General features: G+C 52.0%; 8 protein-coding genes across 8 annotated transcripts; 6 read left to right on the forward strand and 2 right to left on the reverse strand.

Moving 5' to 3' along the window:
- The first annotated feature begins 1,984 nt into the window (after nt 1–1,984).
- Nucleotides 1,985–3,210, forward strand: SAICODRAFT_30203 (uncharacterized protein). Its single transcript, XM_019167620.1, has one exon. It carries the CDS (start codon nt 2,136–2,138, stop codon nt 3,174–3,176), a length of 1,041 nt encoding a protein of 346 aa, XP_019024206.1. The 5' UTR covers nt 1,985–2,135; the 3' UTR covers nt 3,177–3,210.
- A 511-nt stretch (nt 3,211–3,721) lies between these two features.
- SAICODRAFT_19025 (uncharacterized protein) lies at nt 3,722–4,837 on the forward strand (the record flags this gene model as incomplete). The annotated part of the gene is made up of 3 exons (XM_019166046.1): nt 3,722–4,088; nt 4,147–4,695; nt 4,734–4,837. The coding sequence occupies exons 1-3, from the start codon at nt 3,761–3,763 to the stop codon at nt 4,835–4,837; spliced, it is 981 nt and encodes a 326-aa protein (XP_019024207.1). The 5' UTR covers nt 3,722–3,760.
- Nucleotides 4,838–6,440: 1,603 nt separating this feature from the next.
- On the reverse strand, nt 6,441–6,791 carry SAICODRAFT_7254 (uncharacterized protein; the record flags this gene model as incomplete). The annotated part of the gene is made up of 1 exon (XM_019170778.1): nt 6,441–6,791. One exon carries the CDS (start codon nt 6,789–6,791, stop codon nt 6,441–6,443), a length of 351 nt encoding a protein of 116 aa, XP_019024208.1.
- A 527-nt stretch (nt 6,792–7,318) lies between these two features.
- On the forward strand, nt 7,319–7,687 carry SAICODRAFT_25198 (uncharacterized protein; the record flags this gene model as incomplete). The annotated part of the gene is made up of 1 exon (XM_019166833.1): nt 7,319–7,687. The coding sequence occupies one exon, from the start codon at nt 7,319–7,321 to the stop codon at nt 7,685–7,687; it is 369 nt and encodes a 122-aa protein (XP_019024209.1).
- Nucleotides 7,688–7,988: 301 nt separating this feature from the next.
- SAICODRAFT_116796 (uncharacterized protein) lies at nt 7,989–8,943 on the forward strand. The gene has a single exon (XM_019165346.1). It carries the CDS (start codon nt 8,204–8,206, stop codon nt 8,759–8,761), a length of 558 nt encoding a protein of 185 aa, XP_019024210.1. The 5' UTR covers nt 7,989–8,203; the 3' UTR covers nt 8,762–8,943.
- A 16-nt stretch (nt 8,944–8,959) lies between these two features.
- On the forward strand, nt 8,960–10,188 carry SAICODRAFT_30205 (N-carbamoyl-D-amino acid hydrolase). Its single transcript, XM_019167621.1, has one exon. The coding sequence runs from the start codon at nt 9,065–9,067 to the stop codon at nt 10,064–10,066; it is 1,002 nt and encodes a 333-aa protein (XP_019024211.1). The 5' UTR covers nt 8,960–9,064; the 3' UTR covers nt 10,067–10,188.
- Nucleotides 10,189–10,192: 4 nt separating this feature from the next.
- On the reverse strand, nt 10,193–10,680 carry SAICODRAFT_7258 (cofilin; the record flags this gene model as incomplete). Its single annotated transcript, XM_019170782.1, has 2 exons — nt 10,193–10,349; nt 10,400–10,680. 2 exons carry the CDS (start codon nt 10,678–10,680, stop codon nt 10,193–10,195), a joined length of 438 nt encoding a protein of 145 aa, XP_019024212.1.
- A 2,539-nt stretch (nt 10,681–13,219) lies between these two features.
- SAICODRAFT_30206 (uncharacterized protein) lies at nt 13,220–14,473 on the forward strand. Its single transcript, XM_019167622.1, has one exon. The coding sequence runs from the start codon at nt 13,229–13,231 to the stop codon at nt 14,183–14,185; it is 957 nt and encodes a 318-aa protein (XP_019024213.1). The 5' UTR covers nt 13,220–13,228; the 3' UTR covers nt 14,186–14,473.
- The last annotated feature ends 935 nt before the right edge of the window (nt 14,474–15,408 follow it).

The following is a 15,408-nucleotide window of genomic DNA, read 5'->3' on the forward strand; positions in this document are numbered from 1 at the left end:
ACTTCGTTAAGCACGATGTCCAGGAGGAGTTTCAGACGCCATAAAGGGACAGAGCACTGTGCAATGCTACAAAGTCCCCCCTGAGCTCTATCAAGATGTGCCAGGTTCAGAAACCAACGAATGGAAACGCCACATGCACGACCAAGATACAGCCCCAAAATCGATGTACAACTCACGCCGGGTCACGCCACCAAGCGCAAGGACATTACCTCTCCTGGCCTCCTGCACTCTGGCGAAACAGAGTGCAACAGAAGCCAGGCGTCTCATCATGCTCGCACTCCTTCAAGCTTGTTCGAGCAAGCCGTAGTCATCTACAGCTCCGCCCGCCACAATGGTCGGACGTAAGCCTTCAGACGGAGATACAAACATTTAGCCATCCTCTATGTCTGGAACATCATGCTGCGGTTGTAAAACAACCTTTCGAAGGGAAGTATGCGAGCACAAGCAAATCTCATCCAGTAGGACTCTCGATCACTTGTTCACACCATGGTTACTGACAGGGGGTCCGCCATGGGACCATGTCAATGACACAGTGCGCTCGAAGTACCTGAAAAAGCAAGAGTTAATATGAGGCACATGTTAGGAACACAGAAGAGCTCACTCGTCAGTCTTAGGCTCGAAAAGGATTGAAAATCGGTCGTGGTGGTGTTCGACGGTGGTTGGGGGTGTGTTGGTTGGGGGGAAGTCTGAACTGAAGTCGAAAGGCCAGTGAAAATCTCTTCGTTTTTAGTTTTGCAGCTAATAACATAGCGCGGCGGATTGGGTGGCGATTTCTCAGTGAAGGTTTTTCGCTAAGGTCGCGCTGTTGTCCCAATCCGGTCGCTATCGAGTCGCGAACCGAAATTGGAATGTGCGAAGGAAACTATCCGAAGAGGTCAGAAATTGTGTAGGAAGCACGGGAGATCGTTACATTACCTTCTCTGGTCTCAACATCGTCCTGTAACCACAATCGTGCAGTTGTATCTGGTTGTGGGTAGTTGGTTTGGGGGAAAACCGACAGGCGGTCGCGCTCTCGGTAAATATTTGCTCGACTACGCTAAAAATTAGCGTGGTTTCCCAAACGGGTCGATCGCGACACGTCCAGAATGCCAGCTGTGTAGGCAACAGGTATAGAAAAACTGGTATGACCTTCTGATCTCATGTTGTAAGGTCATCGAAAGCTGTCGGAAATGATTCCGGAGAATCAGGGCAGGCGGTCGTCGTCGTCGATGCTCAAAGCTCATGTGGTATCCTTCGATGTGTACAACGAGCTCGAGCGCACGGTAACGATATTGAATTACGAAACATGGGCCAACCTTGGCCAGCGGAGCAAACCCTTCCGTTCACTATGCATCGTGCCTTTCTCGATTTACATTATATAGGAGTGCAAGTTGGGTTACATCGTAGAAGATCGAAAAACATCGTCATTACACATTTGTATTACCTGTAGAGAGTTCGAAGCCGTCCACTCGCGCACCACCATGCAAAGTACTATCACAACGACTGGCTAACTACTCTCTCACACCGCTCATATGAATTCCCAGCACGGGTGCAGTTTCGGCAAGATGCTACTGCTCAGAGTTCTTCATCGTTCATCAAAAACACCGCGGCCAAACTACTTGTCATCATCCTAATCCTTTCGATTGAAGAACACCCAACAACTTCTTGTCGCCTGTGTCCACGGTAGGCCTATGGCAGTTTTCAATTTCATAGTCGTTTCATCGCTCATTTGTCGTACATCCGCAAGTCCCTCTGTTTCGCCTTCCTCCTCCTTCGCAGCTAGTAAATTCCGGGTTGCTTCGAAAGCGTCAATGATCTCCTCGCGCTGTTGACAGTGCTCAGTGACATGTTCCACGGCCTGGTTCTGTGAATCGTTAATGGCAGTTCCGATGTATTTTCTTGTCTTGAAATAGTTTCTCGACGTCGACTGTGTCTCGTTGAAGCCCTTGTCGGCGAATACCTGTCACGCATCAATCACGGCCCGGGTGCGGCTGGCACCCGACAGTCTCAATATCCGCTCGTCCTGTGAGTAGTCGTATGATTCCGTCCCTTGAACAGATAAGTTCAGACATCATCACTGAGTGCTTCTGATATCTAAATCCCTCTCAAGAGCTTCACTTCACACATTCCACCAAACTCCTCACCTCAACACCACAATGCCAATGCGCCACACGACTCTGGAGCACAGTATCGACATGGCCCTCCTAAAGGCAATTCATTTCACACACCCAGATCTCGAACTGGATCTCGAGGGAGTACGTGAATCGCTGAGAGCGTTGGGGTGCGATGATGATCGTCATCGTTCTATGCGCGAGAGATGGGCGGAATTGGGTGAGGAGGTAGCTCATGAGAAGGATATAGCGAGTATACTTGCTAGGGGACACGCCGTGCAGACAGCTGCTACACAGCATTCCGCCTCTGACCAATCCTGCGACGAGGGCGAGAGAGAGAGCGAACCGATGCCCCCTCCGAAGCTCGCAAAGCCCAAGGAAATGTCGACATCAGCATCCAAGAACGGTCCAGAGATCAAGGTCGAGCCAGTCCCAAAACTCCGCTCCTCCACCTCCATCGCGGCCTCCCAATCCACCGCCAACACAATCCCAACCACCCTCACTCCTCACCCCACGCCCAAAGAGCCGGAGCCGAAGCCGAAGTGGAAAGTGCGTCCGCCACCGTTGAACTTGTTACGATCGACGAAAGAGATGTCACTCGATCTGGGCGTAACACCCGCACCGCCGGCGACTCCGCCCAAGTCCAAGCAAACCACGAAGCCACCGATGCCGAGCTCGAAGCTCCCACCACCGTTGAGGAAGTCTGCGCCCAGAGACAAAACTGCGAAAGGGGAATCCTCAACGCCGCGTCTCAAACTCCCACTCCCGTTGGCGACAACACCAAAGAAACCCAGGACCTCAGCCCCCTCCGATCCGATCTCCCGCACAGTCTCCCCAACCTCGAAACCCCGCTCCCTCCCCCTCTCCCCGCCCAAACCTCCCACTCCGGAGTCCACACCGAGGGGAAGGTCATTAAGGAAGCGAACCGCCGCAACCCTTAAACCCGAACCGGACGTTGAACCGAGGAAGACATCAAGACCGAGCCGTTCCACCAAAGCGTCGAACCCGTTGTATGACACCAGCTGGCATCCGGTTGATGGGAAACGTAAGTTGAAGAAGAGGAAGGTTGAGACGGATAGTGCGTAGGGTGTTTCCAGTATGCAGGCGAGTGCTAAGAAATCGTGTTGGTGATACGTATCGGGTACGATTGCACGATATTCAGGAATGTGGAGACGAACGGTTAGGGCGGAAGTGGTGTATGTACGATAATGTAAGATGGTATGTGATGGGGTATATATGTGTGCTATCTTTTGAGGATGAGGGAAAGGGCCTTTGCCTTTTGATCTTCAGTTCGAGGAGACGCGTTCGGGCGTATGCAGCGTATCGATACGATGTAGATATATAAGGACGGTACACGGGAAGCCAAGTAGAGATGGAGCAAAGAACGGTCCCACGTCAAGCAGTGATAAAGGGTGGTCTGATATTGTAAACCGGAGGTCGCCCTAAGGCACTCCAGTACGGCAGTTCACTGTATGATAATCTCGATTATACACGGCTGAATGGATCACAAATTCCAGGGCTCAGGTATGACCTGTGCAATGTACACTCTCGCATCGGCATGTACATGAAATGAACTGCAGCGGCTGGTGTCCAGATATGATCATGACATTTTGATCCTCATTACTTATCAAAACCAATGAACAGCCTCCTCAATAGCTAAACCGTGACAAATGAACCCCATTCACGTTAAGACCAAGCGAGGTGCACCCGATGATGACAATGACACCGATACACTTCCCTCATTATCGACCTCGGGGACACCGGTGTTTTCTCCTCCCGCACAGGATGGACCATCTGCAATCAGCAAGAGAACTGGGACTGTGACACCCGCTTCTATGCCCTCTCATAAAGTGTCTGTGATGTTGCCGCAGCCGAGATCAAGCCCGTCGTTGATGGGGATGAACACTGCGAGGAAGCAGGTGCCGAGGTCGGTCGAGGAGGAGCCGGTTTACATAGCGCCTCTGAACGTTCCGGATCGGCTGCTAACAAGAGAAGCAAGTAAGTCAAACTCTTACTGCGTTCTGAGGTCTAAAGGTCTTACTGAATTCGGTCACAGTCATTGCTCGTAATAAGTACACCATACAACGCTACATGGATTACTGGAACAACGGCTCCAACTCCGACGAAATCTACGAGATCATCCACCCAGACCACCGCCAAATCCACCACATCTTCACCGGCATCGGCGTCGAACACAAGCGTAACGCAATAGTATACTTCCGGTCTCGCTTCGCTTCTCTCCACGCCCGCATCGAGCACATGACGGCCGAGGGCGACACCATCATCTCCTTCATCATCCTTCGCGGCGTCCAGCAGGGCGAGAACTTCGGACATCCGGATAGGGAGCGGATCGTGAATATCCGTATGGCGTTCCGTGATCGATTTTTGGATGGCTTGATCAGGGAGACGGAGATTATTGCGGATTATGAGCAGTTAAGGAAGGTGCCGTGGACCAAGAAATTGGATACTGCGCTGCCTCCGTCGAAGCATGTTGAGCCTGCTGGGTTGAGTGTTGTGCCGGCGGAGTTTGAATTGGTGATTCAAGCGAATTTGCCGAGGAATGAGGAAGGAGAGGAGGACGGGGAAGATGCTGCTGCCGAGGCTCGTAGGGGTGCTGGTTCTAGATGGGACAACAATTCACAGTCGAAGGAGAGTACGAAGTCGTCTATACACAGTCTTCTGATGCAGTAGAGTGGTGCAATATGAGTGACGGGGTTCACGGTATGATGAGTATGGCAAAGTATTGACTACGTATCCGAGGAGAGCCAGAGCTTCGATATTTATACACCTGTAGGCTATTGTTGTGGTTGGACGTGCACTGTAATACGAGAATGTTGCAGGCTCATTGCCTCTTGCGATCTGGTCTTTGCTTCAGAGCTTCCTGGAAAGCCGGGAACTTACCCACTCTCGAGCAGCTCCGCAGTAGCGGCTATACAACAGGACAAAAGGTCCTAGGAAATCGTAACATGAATATTATCATCATTCATGTATTTCAAACCTTCCCAAACGCAGCTTTGCCTCATCATACATCTCGCCTAACCCATGTTAGTTTTCGCAAGGGCCCGAGCGCAATAGTTCAGGTCACCCGGCCGACTCGAAAAGAAAACACTGTTGGGCATGGCAACGGAGCGGCGACGCAGTTCGCAACTCCCATCTGAACCTTGATGTTCCGTTGCGGGGTCTGATTTGCGGGTGGGTGCCAGGGTGATTGATGATAGCTTTGATCCAAGCTCGAAGTCGATGGTTTTGATCGAGCGGGTGTGGAGCAGCTCTGCTCGGTAGGTCAAGTGAACAGGTACATTTGGCAGAAGATCGCATCAAGTATCTTCAACGGACGAATCTTCGAGCACTGCTGCTTGGACGCAAACGTGGAAGCCGGCTTCACGGATCGGACCCTTCGATGAACTCTGTGCCGCACTCACCAATTCTACAGACGATCCAGTGTGTCGGCTCTTCACGTTCTCAAAGTTCTCTCCTGCCCATCTTCCTTCGCAATCTATTTCTAACTTACACCGTGCTTCCACTCGCTGCTGCCATCCCTCCTTGCCTAAGCGAAAGTTATTTAATTGTGGGAGACTCTGGAGTGATTGGAACCCGTGGTGAGGGATCCCTTGTTCGAGGGTGTAATGAAGGACTTGGGGCTGCATGATATATCGAAGAATCTGGAACGGGAGATGGAGAATATCAAGAGGGCGACTGAGCAGAAGTGGGACGGGACAGAGGCTGAGTGCGGGACTTCTGCGAAGGGGGTTTCAAAGGACAAGGGTGCTTAGATATTTTTCACAAATCCATATGGATAGGTGACAGCATAGAGTAGATCTTCTTGGACATTTGTTACGCGAAAGGCATTGCCAAACACGATCTGTCCTACGGTATATCCCAAAAGTCAAGCTCTAAACTACCCTAAGCACCATATCGCCCTTATCCTCAACTGCTTGTTTCTCGCGTTCCTCACGATTGAGCCCCCTAGGTTCAAAGAGTTCTGTTTCATCAAGTGGACTTTCATATTGATGTGTTTGGGGTGATGTTGTTCACTTGGTCCACGAGGTCATTCTGAGAGTAATCGAAGAGGCCAATGGGCGTAACGAGTGGATGAGAATTGGCAGTATGAAACTATTCCGGGAGGTTATGAGGATTCTTAGGTATCCGAGAAAGTACTCAAGGGGGGAGCAAGTGTGGGCTATGATGCACGCGACCCAGGATCTGACGGGTACAAGCAAAGATTCAAAGGAAACAAAGGACGATAACTAACCATCGTGGGCTCACGATGTACTTGTCCGATCTTGAAGAATGCTATCATTCCTCGCATAAATATGCCTCTGATTCCCACGCGAACACTAATAAGCTTCCTTATGGGCAATACTCTTCATCCGACTTCTCCATTTCCTCATCTTCCTCGTTCCTTTCAATTATTTTTTCATCACTCGCCCAACTGCTCTCTTCCTTAACCCCCTTTCCCTTCTTCGAACCTGCGCTCGCGCTCGAGCTCGCCTTGCTCGCCCTCGACACTCCCGCTTTCCTATTTCCTTCAACAGGAGGAACTGACTTCCGGAGCTTTGCGAGGTGTTGGCGAACGGACTCGCGTGTGTATTGAGGACCCATGCCTTGGGCGAGTTTGTCGTAGGAGGGGGTGCCGCCGAGAATGTCGATGGCGAGGAGGAGGAGGCGAATGTCTTCTTGTGCGGTCCAGGTGCCGGGCATAATTGACGATGGCCGGTTGTTGTAAGAATTATTGTTATTGATCCTACTGGACTTTCTGCAAACTGGAGACGTTACGATATTGGGTTTGCACTGATGGTAGTGGTTTATCTGGTGAAGATAGCGAACAATCGCCTTACTCATTTTGAATTATGTACTGACCAGACGGCTGTCCCCCGTAGTTTGGTGCTACAACCGGACCGGAACCAAATTTAACAGATATTAGGGAGGTGGGCAACATGTGATGGATTGGTTCATATCTGGTCGGGTAGCACAGCAAGCCTGTGATCCGGCAGACATATTTCCTCCTCCCTTCTCCTCTCGCAGAGACCACATGTCCGTTCATTGTTAGCTGTACTTTACCCGAGTGATCCACTAAGTTGGCCCCGGTATCAAATTGGACGCTTCTTCATCATCTGTTCACATCCTATAATCTCCAGCTCCCCAACACGCCGAAACCAAACTGGTCCTACACTTCCTCGCACTTTCTCACACCACGAAACTCCGAACAACACCTGAGACCACATATCATGCCTACTGCCGAAGAAGAAGTAAAATTCCTGGTCACTTGCATCCGATGTGCAACGAACGGCAAACCGAACTTCAAATCTGTTGCTGATGAGATCGGAATCAAGACTGGTGCTGCCTCGATGCGTTACACCCGCCTCCTCAAGAAATACGGTGCAGCTCCTGCTGCGGGGACTGGCAGCTACCGCCCTCCTAACAAACAATTCAGTACTGTGAAGAATGAATATGGGGATGGAGAGGGTGAGGGCGAGATCAGTATCAGGCATGTGCCGAAGAAGAGGAAGGTAAAGGAGGAGCCTGGCTTGGCCTATTTCAAAGAGGCGGAGGAGGTGGTGGTGAAGTATGATCCTGAGGATGGGCTTTATGAGTGAGACATTTGTTTTATGGTGTATTATATCAATCCAATAGTAGTTCGAATCACCTCCAGTCTGGTATTCAAGAGTCGCGACGGACCACATGGAATATTATAATATTGCAGCCAGAGTTTCGGACCCATCGATCCCAGAAGCACACTTGTCTCTTAACGGACCCAAATATTCTCCATCGTTGTTGTGTCCGCCAGCTCAGCGTGTTCTCCGCGCGGGGAGAACTGAGGCAACCGTTCACGCAACCGTTCACACAACTGCCGAAATCTTGTGGGTAGAGAGGCATGTGAACAGTCTGTGGAGATGAGCCGTAATCAAGACCCTGATACCGGTCAACCCAATCTGTTAACAAGCATATCCGGTCCGATCGGAAGTGGGTTCCTTCTTCTGCTATGATCCCAGCTCTGTCTTTAACTTGACTCCTTCGCTCCTCCTCCGTTCTCTTCCTCTCCTCTAAAGCAACTTCGCCAAACTTCAATCGACTCCTCCATCAACTTGTAACGCACTCTCACGAAGCCAAAAATGACGATCAAGTGGGACGCAACCAATGACCAACGTCTCCTGCTCGCGATCCTCGCTGTCACTCAAAAGGTTGACTACAAAGCTATCGCAACCTACTTTGGCCAAGACGTCACTAGCAAAGCGATCTCGGAGCGGATCTCAAAGTTAAGGAAACAAGTTGGCAGTTCGGTCAGCACCAGCAATGGAGCAAACGGCTCTGCTCTTCCGAAGAAAAGGGCTGCACCAGCTTCGACGAAGGGTGTAGGGAAAGGAGGAAGTCCGAAGAGGAGTAAGAACGTGAAGGACAAAGAGGAAGAAGAAGAAGAAGAAGAAATTCTTGCGGACGCGGATGAGACACCCGAAGCTGAAGAGGTCAAGACTGAGCCCACCATGTTTGATAAACCCTACGAGTCGTTGACAAAACGCTTCGTGCTAATTATTCGTAAAGCTCCGCTACCCGTCCGAGGCGTGGGTCGACGAAGGTCAACTATGCTGAACTTATTGGTCTTGAGGTTGAGTCGGATGAGGAACTTGTTACGGATGACGAAGGTGTTGGAGAGGAGATGGGAGGATCGGTGAAGCAGGAAGTAGAGGAAGAGGAGTACGAGGAGGAGGACGAGAAGGAGGACGGGAATGAGTTTGTTAATGGGGGAGACTACATGGCGGATCCGCAGTAGGGGAAATACCAGACATTACATATCCTTGGTTCACGACTCATCGGGTCGCGACGTCGGCTAACCCCACAAACACTACACCGGGGCCCTATCGACCAGTCCACCACCACTGCCGAGCCAACCGACCCTCAAAATATCCTCCATAAACATGCATCGAGCAGCCTCTGAATACTCTCCCCCTCCCTAAACAGATTCACCGTCAACGATCATGCCTCGCACCCTCCGCATCGCCGCCGCCCAAATGGGTGCAACAAACCGCACCGACACCCGCCCCCACACCCTCTCCCGCATGATCTCCCTCCTCGATCACGCCGCCTCCCTCGGCACCCAACTCATCGTGTACCCCGAACTGGCATTCACCACCTTCTTCCCCCGCTACCTCATCCACGACCCCACCGAACTCGAATCATGGTACGAGCGCGGGGATATCACGAAGAATGAGGAGACGAAGGCGTTGTTCGACAGAGCGAGGGAGGTTGGTGTCGATGTTTGCGTTGGGTTTGGTGAGAGTGAAGAGGGGCCAGGAGGGAAGCATTTCAACACTTGTGTTTATTATTGTGCGAAGACCGGGTCCATTCTCGCGAAGTATCGGAAGATCCACCTTCCGGGGACGGTTGAACCCTTTGATGATCCCAAGGCGATCAACCAACTCGAAAAACGGTACTTCCTCCCCGGCGACCTCGGTTTCGAGGCCTTCCGCGCTCCATCTCTCCTCACCGAGGAAGAAGCAGCTCCCATTATGGGCATGCTAATCTGCAACGACCGCCGCTGGTCAGAATCTTGGCGCGTCCTCGGGCTTCAAGGTGTCGAAGTTGTGTTGTGCGGGTACAACACTCCCTCCTACGCTCCCCACCTCTGGGGCCGCTTCGATCTCTCACCTACCGAATCCGCCTCGTTGGCACTCTTCCAGCATAAACTCAGCATGCAAGCGCACTCCTACACGAACGCCTGTTATTCCGTCAGTGCCGCACGCGCGGGCTTGGATGATGGGGAGTTTCATTTGATTGGGGGTTCGTGTGTCGTTGATCCCGAGGGGAGGATCGTTGCTGAGGCGAAAGGGGAGGGTGATGAGGTTGTGTTTGCGGAGGTGGATTTGGGGGTGTGTAAGCAAGGGAAGACTACTACGTTTGATTTTGCGAGACATAGGAGGGTTGAACACTATGGACGGATTCTGGGGCAGACGGGGGTTGTCGAACCTCCTCTCGTGTGAACCCCTCGTCCTCGTCCTCCTCGACCTTATATGGTTGTACTTTTCGCAGTCAGTGTCCACGGCAGAAAAAGATTATTATCATAGCATCCTCTAATATCGTCTCCTCATCGTAACAAAAGCACAAGCTTACACCCTCATCATCTTCTCCAACACAGCATCCCACGAGACCTCAGAAAACTCGGTTCCCTGAATTTCGGCACCGATACCGTTGAATGAGCGGCGCAGAGATTCTTTGGAGGAAGCGTAAACCATCTTGGACTTGATGGGAGCGGTGTCAGGAGACCTATCCCACTAATCAGCGCTGCGAATACGGGGGTGAAGGGGCTTACGCACCAAGTGTAAAACGCAATCTTATTCCTCTTCCCCTCCCCAGCCTTCTCAAACTCCACGTCATAAACCGCATACCTACAATCATTCTCCGGCAAACACGCCAAGAACTCTTCGTAATCGGCCGAGTTGGAGGTCTTTTCGACGATGATTTCGGTGCGGGCGTCGTTGAGGCGGAAGACGATGAATTTTGTTTTTTTGCCGAACTGGAGGTCGTTGAAGGCGTCTTGGCAGTCAGAGGAAACGGCAACACCGGAGCGGGACTGTGGGAACGCACTCATTAGCATTCTGCATCGAATTGAGAGTAGAATGGGGGGGAGGGGAGTGAAGGGAGGGGAGTGATCCGTCAACCTCAATCGATTGCACCCGCACAGAGCGCCATTGACACCTCCCAACCTCAATCACCCCACACCATTCCCTCTCAGTATCCACATACCATTTTGTATGAAAGTTTTGTAGTTGGTAAAAGGGGGAAACGGGTGTTTGTGTTTGGTGGTTTGTTTGTCTCGTCGTCGTCTCGCTCGAATGCCGCCGATGATGCAGCCCGTGCCAGCGCGCCCCAAGTTGAAGCCATCCGACGAGGGGAACGTGATCATTGGGAAGCGATGAACAAAGTTCGAATAGGGTTTACGAGTCTTTATTAAGGAAGATAATGTGAGAATGTGACGTCCCGGCTTGGAAAGGTAGATTGGGAGTATTGCGGGTACCTACCGGTGATCCCTGCTGAAACAGCTACGAACGTTGTTGTGGACTACATACCGGTCAGAAGCATTTTATTTGAATTGATTTGTTAGGGTTGTACTTGTGAGTTACGGGAATGCGCTGTTACCGGTGGTTTAACCATAGGAGGTCGAGGCGGGCAAAAGCACGCAGTTCGCCGAATGGTCCGCTACAGTTGGCTCGGGTATGAATTGACGCAGCTGAAGACAAAGTATTCGTTCTCCGTTTTATGCGACGACTTGAAAGCCAGGCTCGGATGACTCTGGGACTTTGAATCGACTTTGATATGAATTGATCAATCTGTGTTCTTCTCTTGTTCTCGTACGTATGCGAGATCCTGCACCTCCATGCACACACCCGCGATCCAACCGCGGTTTTATCGCCGGCCCTTAAGCTTCGAAGATCCGGAGAAGACTTGACGACGCTGCCCTATCATTTGTCCGTTCGCACGTCTAAGGGAGAAGGCTTGTATGACGGGGTTGCATGTATGATCTATCGACGGTGTCGTGCCGTTCGAGATGGAAGCTTCGGCGTCTTGGCCGCAACGTGTGTCGACACGGGAACTGCCGAAGGGGGTGCGTACGTCTTCTAAGAGCGTCTCCTGACACGGGGGGTCTGAGGGGTGGGTACGGTGACTAAGAGATAGGATGGGATGACAGAAGCGTCTTCAATTGACTCTCTCAATCCGTGTACTTCATCTTAGTCCATCGTTCACCTCAACTGCAATTACCCGTCTCTTCACCTCCACCTCACGTCACCCCAACCTTACCACTCCTCTCATATAACTTGTCAACTGAACACCGATCCCACCGGAAAGAACAATTTGTCTGCTGCACCATCAATCTGTCATGCACCACTCAGCTCCTACCCGCTCCGTTACGCGTCCCCTTCATCTCAAGCTTCTCCATCCGTGATATTTTTAGCGGGGAGGCCCGAGCGCAGAGGGTGTCACACTCTCCGAGCTCGAGCCGTCATCCTTACCCCATGTCGAACCATCAACCCCCTTATCCAATGGACACCCAGTATAAAGACAGCTCCTTCCCCCGCCGGTTGTGTCGAGAAGTTGTCCGAACGACCTCAACTTTGTCAAGGTTATCTACGAATACGACACTACGAACGAGCTCGAACGGTCTACCTGTTCAGCATTTGCATAACGATACTACGTCTTTCAGCAAAAAATCTTCCACTTCAACTTCTATAACCTAAGCTTCGTTGCTTTTGACCGATAACAAAAACGACGAAGAATACGATAATGCCAACGCATTACGCCGTCTTCCATCCCGCCGCTGGTTCGATGTACCAACACCAACCCGAGGCTCAGCACCAACAGTTTCATGGGGGACATGGTGGACATGGTGGACATGGGTCTTTGGCGGATATTCAGGGTATTTGGGCGCCGGCTCCGGTTGTTGAGAAGGGGAGGTCTGAGGTACGTCGTTTGCGGGGTGTATGCTCGATTGTACGGGATGTATGCTAACCTGTTGGTGGGTATAGCATTTTTACGAGTCGGGGATGCATGGGCAGGGAATGGGAATGCACGGTCAACAGCACCAGCAACAACCCACCATTCACATCCAACCCAGTGCCGCTCACGGTCCTCCGCCCCCAGCGGTCTATCACCCAATTCCTCACTCCGCCACTGCTGTCGCTTCCTCCAACATGGACTTGACATCCCTCCCCATCCCTCCCCTCGCAACTCAGCGTCAATTGACCCCAACTCCAACTCCTACCTCCTCCATCGTCCCAACCGCAATCGTCATAAAAAACATCCCATTCTCCCTCCGCCGCGACTCACTCCTCTCACTCCTGCACACCCTCTCCCTCCCCCTCCCCTACGCTTTCAACTACCACTTCGATAACGGCGTTTTCCGGGGTCTCTCCTTCGCCAACTTCAACACCGAGGAGGAGGCGAGGAGGGTGGTGGAGGGGTTGGATGGGTATGAGGTTATGGGGAGGGGGTTGAGGGTTGAGTTTAAGAAGTGTTTGCCGGTTGGGGAGAGGGAGAGGGTTGAGAGGGAGAAGAGGGAGAGGAGGATGATGTTGAGGGAGAAGCAGAGTGTTGAGTGGCATTCAGGGCAGGGTATCCCCATGCATGCGCAGATGGTGGCGAATGGGATGCCGGTGGTGTATGCGGCTGCTGCGACTGGTGCACATGGTCTTGGGCATGAGCATGCGGCGCAGGGTTCGGTTGGGAGTGTGGACATGACCCCTCAGTGTTCGATTGTGTCGAATATGTCGAATATGTCGTTGACATCCCAGTCGTCGACGTCGAATGGACACCACCAACACCAGCACCAACATGCTCTTTCACACCACGCTCATCACCAACATTCCTCTATCTCAGCCTCTGTTCGCGCTCACGCTGGGCAGTACGCTCCTCCTGGTCTCACTCAGGCTCCAGCCGTGGCCCCGTCTTATGTTCCGCAGCCTCAGCCTCAGCCCCAGGCTCAGGAGGCTGTTATCGATATGAATGATGCTGCGACGTTGGCTCTTTACTCCCAACTGCTTTTGTTCCGCGATGACCCCACTCGCACGACGTGTGCCTTCTCTCCCCTCTTGACGCACGCTCAGCGTACGGTGTTGTTGCTCCTTGCCAACAAGTTGGGTTTGGACGCCATCGAGGCTGATGGAATCGTCGTTGTCGGAAGGATCGAGGCTCCGTACGCCGGACTCGGGAGGTACGAGGAGTCGGCGCGGAGCAGCAGCCATGTCCAGAACACGCCGCCGATGGGATCGAGGGGGATTCAGCATCAGCATCTCTCCATCTCGACCAACATAACGCCCGAACGCTCACTCGCTACCCCATCCGCCTTGAAAGCCACCCGCTCTTTCTCGGATTTGAGGGCGGCGATGGCGTACCCTACACCCACCGAATCCGCTTCGTCCACTATGGTCGCAGGCGTCAATGTCAGTGCTGGAGGAACCCCGACGCGTCAGCCGAAGGGTCCGGATGGGAGTAAAGGGTTTGTGGGGATGAAGAAGGGTGAGAGAGCTGATCGTGCGGATAATTGGAGGGTTGCTGGGGCGGGGAAGAAGAAGGAGGGGAGTGAGGAGGAGTTTGTTTGTGTTTAACTGTGGACACAAGTGTGTGATGTTCTCGGGGATTAGATAAGAGAGGAGAAGATGTGAATGGCTTGTGATTGTGATTGTGACTGATATTGATACGCATAGGGTATGGATATGGACAGGAAGGGACGGACGGACGGACGGACGGTCGATGATGTCGACTTGAGATGATGTGTGGTTTCTGTTTTCAAACTCGTTCGTTCTTGAGAACGTATATCTGTGATACTTTGAGGTGAAGATTGAGATTGACATGGGTTTAGGTGTTATAGCTATTACAATGGGATATTTCTGGGTTACTAGTACTGGGTCGTCAGTGTTCCCACGAAATCAGCAAACAGCCGCGCCATTCGACAAACACCAACAACCACAAGTGCCATCAACGTCCTACTGAGCTTCAGCTACTTGTCGTTCTGCTACCATCATGACATCTTCTCTTAACATGTCGTCAAATCACCAATCAGCCTCCGTCTCACCAGCTGATCCCCTCCCGTTTCTGGCGCGGTCCGGTGCCGTAATTCAATCAATCTTATATGAAACGCTCGCACCCATGTCACACGGAATCAAGTGGGGTCCCATTCATCCATATACAACCTTGGAGGAGAGCAGCACTTATTATCTCTTCCAATCGCATCAACGTCGCGAATTATTATCATCACCATAACCCGGTACCCAGCTGCTGCAGTGTGACTTTGGACAGATACACCCAAGATGCCTACGAGGCCTAAAACAGCTGGCCATGGTGACGTGGCCGGACCGTCATCGACGACCGGGTTGTCTGTTTCTGTTGAGAAGCAGCTCGACTTCTTGTTAGATGTCATCGCATCTTGCGACTTCGAGGTTGAGCCGGAATGGGATAGGGTGCTTTTACCTGACGGTATCATTTCTGAGGTTGCGGGACGGGTGTTGAAGGAGATGTTGGAGAGGAGGGAGAAGGAGAGATCTCGGATCGTTATGTCGAGGAGTACCAGTTTCCAATTCGAGCCGGGGCAGGCCCAAATAACGGCATCAAGACGTGAGAATTTGAGGAGTGCTGGTGCTAGTCAACAGTCCAACGTGGCGGTGGAAACGACGCCGAACGATACGACTCCGACGGCGTTAAGGAAGAGGGGAAGACCTCGCAAGCTTGGTACAGTAGAAGGTGAGTTTGGGCTGCGGAGTGCTAGTCACCAGCCTGATGAGGTGCAGATGGAGGAAGCAACTCCTAAGGGGAGGAAGAAGGAGAGGGCCCA

Source organism: Saitoella complicata (genome assembly GCF_001661265.1).
Source record: "Saitoella complicata NRRL Y-17804 unplaced genomic scaffold SAICOscaffold_11, whole genome shotgun sequence".
NCBI lineage: Eukaryota > Fungi > Ascomycota > Saitoellomycetes > Saitoellales > Saitoellaceae > Saitoella > Saitoella complicata.

Coding starts and splice junctions, on each gene's coding strand:
- SAICODRAFT_30203 (XM_019167620.1), top strand. CDS start 2,136: ATGCCAATGCGCCACACGACTCTGGAGCACAGTATCGACATGGCCCTC.
- SAICODRAFT_116796 (XM_019165346.1), top strand. CDS start 8,204: ATGACGATCAAGTGGGACGCAACCAATGACCAACGTCTCCTGCTCGCG.
- SAICODRAFT_30205 (XM_019167621.1), top strand. CDS start 9,065: ATGCCTCGCACCCTCCGCATCGCCGCCGCCCAAATGGGTGCAACAAAC.
- SAICODRAFT_30206 (XM_019167622.1), top strand. CDS start 13,229: ATGCCGGTGGTGTATGCGGCTGCTGCGACTGGTGCACATGGTCTTGGG.